Genomic DNA, 6839 nt, shown 5'->3' on the forward strand with positions numbered 1-6839 from the left:
GGACACATGGGAGCTCCAGCCATCCCAAATCACAGCAAGCACACAGAGCTCTGGCCACCCCAAATCCAGCCCCCCTGACACTCCTGATCCTGGGCTGCTCCTCAAACTGGGGCCCCACAGTCAGTGCACRAGGAGTTCAAATTAAATTCACAACAAACCTTCCCTGGAGGCTTTTCACAATCTGCTTTCTCAGCTTGTTTCATTCCCCTACATCCCAGGGCTTTGCATAACCTGTGGGCAGGTGTTACAGCTCACCTGGGCTGTGAGCAAAGCTTCACATCAGTTTCTACAGCTCACCTTGCCCTGGCTGTACCAGCACTCAAGTAATTTTGACTAAACCATATAATTTGCTTTTTTTTCTTCCAAATAGGACTTACTTTGTCTGACTAGAGGAATGAAAGGCTGAATTTGGGGCACCCACAGTCCACAGRAGAGCTTGCCATATATAAGCAAGAGGAGGGAGGAAGGGAGACACTCAGAAAACCCACACACAAGTGGTTTSGCTAAAGTTGGCAACTGGCAAAGAAATTAAAAATCCATCTGTAACAAGGGAAACTCTGGACAAACAAAAGCAAGTTTTCATTAACAAATCCTGAATTTGTCTCAGCTTTGAGGTTTTGTTGCTGTCAAGGCCTTTCCAAAACAATCCAGAGGCTCTTTTCTCCTTAAAACACCCTAGACAGACAGAGAAAAACTCCTTTCTGAAGCTCTGGTGAAGCATTATGGTATCATTCCACATCAAGTGCTGGAAAAACTTCCATGGTAGGAAAAAAAAGCTCAGTTTAACAAATACTACAGCTGTGAACATTTTACACTCAAAATGAATGCAGTTCTGTACACAAAGGCACTGATTTGCTTTGGAAACTGTTGGCCACAAAAGGAAAGTAACAAGGGAAAATCAGTGTATAATAACCACTGCAGTGGGAATGTTGCAGACAGAGACTGGGYGTGTGCTCAGCACAATATCTGGTAAGAGCCACGTGAGAAATGCCACCTTGCAGCTCTTCTCCTTTCAGATGGAAGGAAACTCCTTAGAAAGATGCATTTTACTTCATCAGCCCAAAATTTGGGTGATGTAGCTAGCGGGGAGGTGCATCTGAACAGCTCAGGTTTGTACCTCCCTCCACAGTGAGCTCTACACACGGAGAGCTGAGCAGGGATTTACCAGCACTGCCAGGCCTATGCTAAAACAGCTCTTCTCGTGTTTAGGTTTGAGCCTAAAGAGAGCTCATGGAGTGATTCCTTCAGCAAAACTGCACACAAAGCTCTTCCTTTCAGCAGCAAACAAACCCAGAGCAGGACAGTCAMGATTCCTGCACCAAACCAAAGCAGCAAGAAGGACACGTCAGAACAGAAAACTGCACTGTGCATGTTTACACACATCCTCATGCTCTTACTACAATGTATTTGAGTTTGAAACCAGAAAGGCCCCAAAACACCTATTTCCATTGGCTGCCACCATCCAAACCAGCCACAGGCTTCTGAAATCACCTGGCCAAAACATCATTTTTGCTACATACTCTTCCTGTAAGAGGCATTTGAGCCCAGCACATACGTCATGTTCCAAACACCACATCCCAACCACCAAGATCAACGTTTTAGGACAGCTGGAAGAGCCTGTCTGACTACAGACAGCCAAGCAAAAAGGTCAGAGGGAAGAGGAATGCTTTTTGGCTTCCCATTATCCATTTCATGTTTCTTCCAGAACAATCTCAAGCCAGACTGATGTGGAACAAGGCTTGCAATGAGACTAAAGTGAAAAAAAATTACATTTGTGGCAGCTTTAGAGGATCCTCTTCTTGTGTGGAACATTCTACAGACAACAGCAAGATGCATTTAACGGTTCTCCTTGATAACAGAGGGGATCCAGGACCACCCTGGTTAGTAGCAAAGATGGTACCAATCCCATYAGCAGAGTCAACAGAGCCTCATGTGTCATCTGCTTCTTCACCCCTAGTGCTGGCTTTGCTTTGCTCAGAACAGTTTCCTGGCTACTCAGGAACACCTCTTTTTCTCCAAAGGAAGATGTTGTGCAAGTTGCCTGCAAGCACAGAACAAACCCAGCCATGCCCACCACGCCGAGCCCTCACTCACCCCGGCAGAAGTCCATGAGGATCAGCACTTCCCACACGTCCCCGCTGCTGACAGAGTTGATACTGGAGTCGATGTACCCCACAATGTTCTTGTGGCCAGACAGATCCCKCTGCAAGACAAATTCACACCATGGACCAGCCATGCAGACTGAGCAACGTTTTCATCCAGTTCCCCCACACTGCACAAGCTTCTGTCACTTGGGATTAATCATCACACAGAGCTTGAGTGAACCTGAGCTCTGTCTCTACCTGTTTTCCTTCCAGAAGGATCTGAGACAAACTGCAGCCAACCCATAGAATTAACTTGTTCAGGAATGGCCCAKATTTTGGCACATTCCCCAAGGTGGGCTTGGCCAAGCACCAGGAGCTGCTCCCCTTCTASCAGAGGGAGGACAGGGCAGATGGTGGTGGAGGCCATGCAGTACATGTTGGCCTTACTTGTCTCATCTCCTTCCAACTCTTCTGCTGACAAAACACATCTCAAATTTTCACATGTTAAAAAAAACCCACTTATACAAAAAAAAGAATTTTAACCTTCCTTTTAGAAGTGTCTTAAGTAGCTYGATGGATTMAACAGACTGGTTTGGGTTGGAAGGGGCCTTACAGATCCATCAAATTCCAACGTCCTGCCATGGGGACACAGGCTAAAATGCAGGGAAGAATTGTTTCTTTGGGACTGACAGTWTCACACACAATCCCAGCTGTGACAGCCAACCCAGTTTGATGTTCAGCTTCACCAGTAAAGGAAAYCAAGGTTCTGCAGGGCACATTCTGCTGTAACACTGTAGGGCTGCAAAAACTTTATTCATGTGTAAAATCATCTTATTGCAGAAGAACTGTGAAAGAAGTAAACATTTCCTTTTAGGGATGCACTGGTTCTTCAGGCCACAGACAAGTGCCTGGGATAAGATCCAGCCTGGGAGCAGGCAGACCTGCCAGGTAAGAAGGACACTCCTCACCCTTACTTTCCAGTGAGCCACTGTTCCAAAGGCACTGAAGACATGGAGATGAGAAAGCAGCAGCAAGTGAAACCCAAGTAAACAAGCTTTGTGAGCACAGCTAAAGCTTTGATTAAGATCTAATCTCACCTTTTCCCACGTAGCCACAGGGATGCCAAAACAAGCTCAAAGCTTCCCTTTGCTATCACAAACTACAGCAGTTCACTTTAAAGCTATTAACCTAATTAAAAGCTATTTCAAAAATCACACCCAGAATTGCTACAGGTAAGAGTTTCTSATAGGAAGATCATCTACCCCAAACCTGTACCTTGTGTGGTAAACTCACAAAATGAGGATTTTGTGTTTCCTTCCCCACCTGGCAGCTGCTCTAAATGTTCATCAGATCTTTGAATACAACTTCAAAAGTGGCACTTCCCATGTTTAGCATGCTGCAAACAAGATTAGGCAAATCTATTTGGATCATCTCCATTTTGTAATTGTTTAGAGAAGATAAGTTTAAAACAGATATTAAAAATAGCTATCCCATCATATAAATCTTTGTGTCCAATAATCTAGAGAAACATCCCAGAGCTTATACAAATAYTTTACATTTCAAAAGCCCTTGCAGCAACTACCTCACAAATACTGTTTCAATCTACCAACCTCATCAATGCAGAGATAACCCTCATCCCAGGCCAAAGGATTAGAAGCTGTTGCAATACAGATTTTATCTCAGGATGGAGGTCTGCCATTCATGCACTGATTTCAGTTCAGAGACATCAGAATCATCCACCTTTTCTGACCAAGTTTAAAAGGCTGAAGACTTGGGAGCTCTCAGCTGAAGAYTGTGAGATTTTGAATTCCAACACCCACATCAGCATGGGTGCCTCTTTAGCCCTTCCTTTTCCCATTAAGCCACACAGTCCTCCCCTCATTTTCCTGAAACTCCCTGTTTTTTTCATGTACCAGGTTTTCTTTGTCCACTAGAACTGTTTACTTTCAAAATAGCTCAGTACCAGATTTTCACACAGTCACGTAACTCCAGGARTCAGGTCTTTCCACACAAAAGCCAAAACACAGTTTGTGAGCTGAWGCCCCAGAGTTGACAGGCAGAAGGCAAGCAGGCTCCCACCCCACTGCACCCCAGTTTGGGGCCCCAGAACAGAGTGGCAGCTCACCATGATCTGGATTTCTCTCTTGCAGACCTGCAGGTCGTACTCGTTATTGACGTACATCCTCTTCAGGGCACATTTCACCCCATTGCTTGTCCTCACTAGGAACACGATTGCAAAGCCACCTATGGAAGAACAAAATCACTGCACATTAACAAGAAACTTCTTGCTTTTTCCTCCCAACCCTGCCCCTGCCAGGGGAGTACAGTACGAAGAAGAGGGAGGGCACTGAGAAGCTCCCACCACTCCATAGTGGGGAATGATCCTTCCCATGCTCATCTCCAGAGCTTCCAGATCTGCCTGGACAGTTATTTCTACAAACTAAAAGGATCCAAGGGGGTCAATCTTCAATTAATGGCAACGAAGTTAACATTTAACATCTCCATAAAAACGAGCAATTACACCAGTTCCTGGTCCTGCCAGACAGCCCCTCATTGCTCCATTAATCCCCACTATGAAGAAGAAAGCTGAAGGACAGCAATGCTGCCTTGGACAGAAATCAGAGCTGCAGATCACCCACTGAACCACCAAAGGCCTAAATTTAAAAGGCTCTGCAACTTTGAAGCATCTAAGTTACATTATAAAGCTGATTTGTGCAAGAAGCAGAAGAAACATCTCCCACATGTGGTTTGATGTTAATGCTTTTAAATCAGGACAGAAGAACAAGGAAAAAACCCACAATTCATTCTGTGGTCATTGCTATTAGTAAAGTCAGGACGCCCAGGATAAATGGACTTGTTTCAGATGAAAACAGGCACTCTGTCTGCCTTTCATCTCAGTCAGTTCTCCATCCAAACACATGGGTTTACATTTGTAGTCCTGGCAGAAAGAAGCAGCTGATTGAATATGGAGAGATAGAGGTATCAAAAGTTTCACACCTGGCTCCAGAGATTGGAATGAATTTGGGCAGAGTAGCACAGATCCAGGAAGCCAGAGGTGCTGCACACTGGTAAAAAGGGAGGCACAATGATACTGCTGATGCCACAACCCAACAGCACCACACTGGATCTCCAGCACCTTCCACTGCACCACACATTTCTTTTATGTTCAAGGACTTCTAAAGACTCAGCTCACAAGACAGTTACCTAAGTCCCACTACAAGGAGAGCAGCAGTTGCACACCACAGAAGGCAAATTACATCCCAAAGAATTCCCTTTTTCCAATTCTGAGTTCTTTGGTGAATCCCATTCTTCAGAAGCTGCCAGAAGCCACCAGACCACCACCACACACAGTTCCACTGGACATGTTTGTGCCTCATGGTTGCTCAGAACTTGCATGAGTTGCCCCCATCACATGACATGTGACAAGCAAAGCCACATTTAGGTAAAATTTATTGTTAAAACAGGTGGCATATGACCCGAAAAGATAGAAAAAGAGCAAATAACCAGACAACACTGCTGTGCTTAATGAACTCTCCCTGTTCATTATCAATGGTTTTTATGACATTACAGCCCCTCTTCCCCATTGACACAGGAGATACCCATGCAGGTAACACACCTGGCAGCACAGAAACTGCTCAAGCAATCTCTCTTAGCAGGCAAACCCCTCACAAGTTTTACACAGCACAGTTTGCCATAGGAACTAGAGCAGGATTTCCAAGGAAGCCCCACCGACTTTTGGGAGCAGCCTCAGAGATGTAGCAGAAATAGGAAACAGAAAGAAAAAACAAAGCACAATAGAAACAAAAACAAACAAAACCAAAACAAAAACAAACAAAACCAAAACAAAAACAAACAAAACCAAAACAAACAAAAACACTAAGCATACACATACCCCCAAAAAAGCCCCCACCCCCCAAAGCATCAAGCCTTCAATTAAAGGTCTTAAAAACTATACCCAGGCTGCAAAATGGACATTCAAATTCAGACAACTGGGACATGGCCCAGCTGCTTGAACCCCCTCGCAGCTCTGGAGGGGCCTCTGTGCACAGTGCTCAATTCAGACCCAAAAATAACCCTGACAGTCTCCCTGAAGCTGCTTCAAGTTGAGCATCTCAAATTACAAGTAATTTTTAAGAGCTTCTGAATCCACAGCAGTAGCCTTATTGTTCTCCCCAGCCACATTTGTCTCGTTTTTGGAGAACAAATCCACACATCCCACTGTGAATCTTTAGCCCCCAGGGTGGCTGTGGAAAAGAGCAACACAGCACTGCACTGATTTTTCTTCCCCTCTTGTAGCCCACAATGGCGCCAGGAAGAAATARAAGACCCGTAACCAACACAATTTCCCCAAACCCTACTTCCCTGACAGTCTATATTTTTCARAATTGGCAAGATCAGGTTTGGACTTCTTTTTTTAAATTCCTGTACAATACTTCCACGGATCTCAGAAGAATTCTAGAGAAAACCAAAAAACACCAAAACCAAACCAACCAACCAAACAAAATAAATAAATATTAAAAAAAAACAACCCAAGAGTTGTTTTTTAAGATTCATTACACYCTCAGACACCATCAAAACTTTCTGGCAATCATAAGACTTTAGGATTTTTGGGTTCCTCCCTTTTCTCCCCTCCAAATGAGCAATCACGCATGAGAAGCCCCTACTCCACTCCAGGGGCTCAGTTCCCCTTTCCCAGCTCTGACCAGGCCAGCAGAATACAGGATCTCTGTTTATAGTGCTGTGCTTAGCAGAAAG

The 6839-nt window shown here is 44.6% G+C and overlaps 1 protein-coding gene across 13 annotated transcripts in view; it reads right to left on the reverse strand.

The window, feature by feature from the left end:
- AAK1 (AP2 associated kinase 1) overlaps nucleotides 1-6839 on the reverse strand; it is an 85354-nt gene that overhangs the window by 55221 nt on the left and 23294 nt on the right. For all 13 annotated transcript variants that reach the window (XM_057384436.1, XM_057384435.1, XM_057384437.1 and 10 more), the window contains exons 3-4: nucleotides 4210-4328; nucleotides 2095-2203 (exon numbers count right to left, since the gene is read on the reverse strand). In XM_057384436.1, coding sequence (XP_057240419.1) covers nucleotides 2095-2203; nucleotides 4210-4328 — 228 coding nt within the window. The remainder of the gene's footprint in view (nucleotides 1-2094; nucleotides 2204-4209; nucleotides 4329-6839) is intronic.

The sequence above is a fragment of the Malurus melanocephalus genome, unplaced genomic scaffold (assembly GCF_030028575.1).
Source record: "Malurus melanocephalus ecotype Western Australia unplaced genomic scaffold, MMel_1.1 scaffold_709, whole genome shotgun sequence".
Classification (NCBI taxonomy): domain Eukaryota; kingdom Metazoa; phylum Chordata; class Aves; order Passeriformes; family Maluridae; genus Malurus; species Malurus melanocephalus.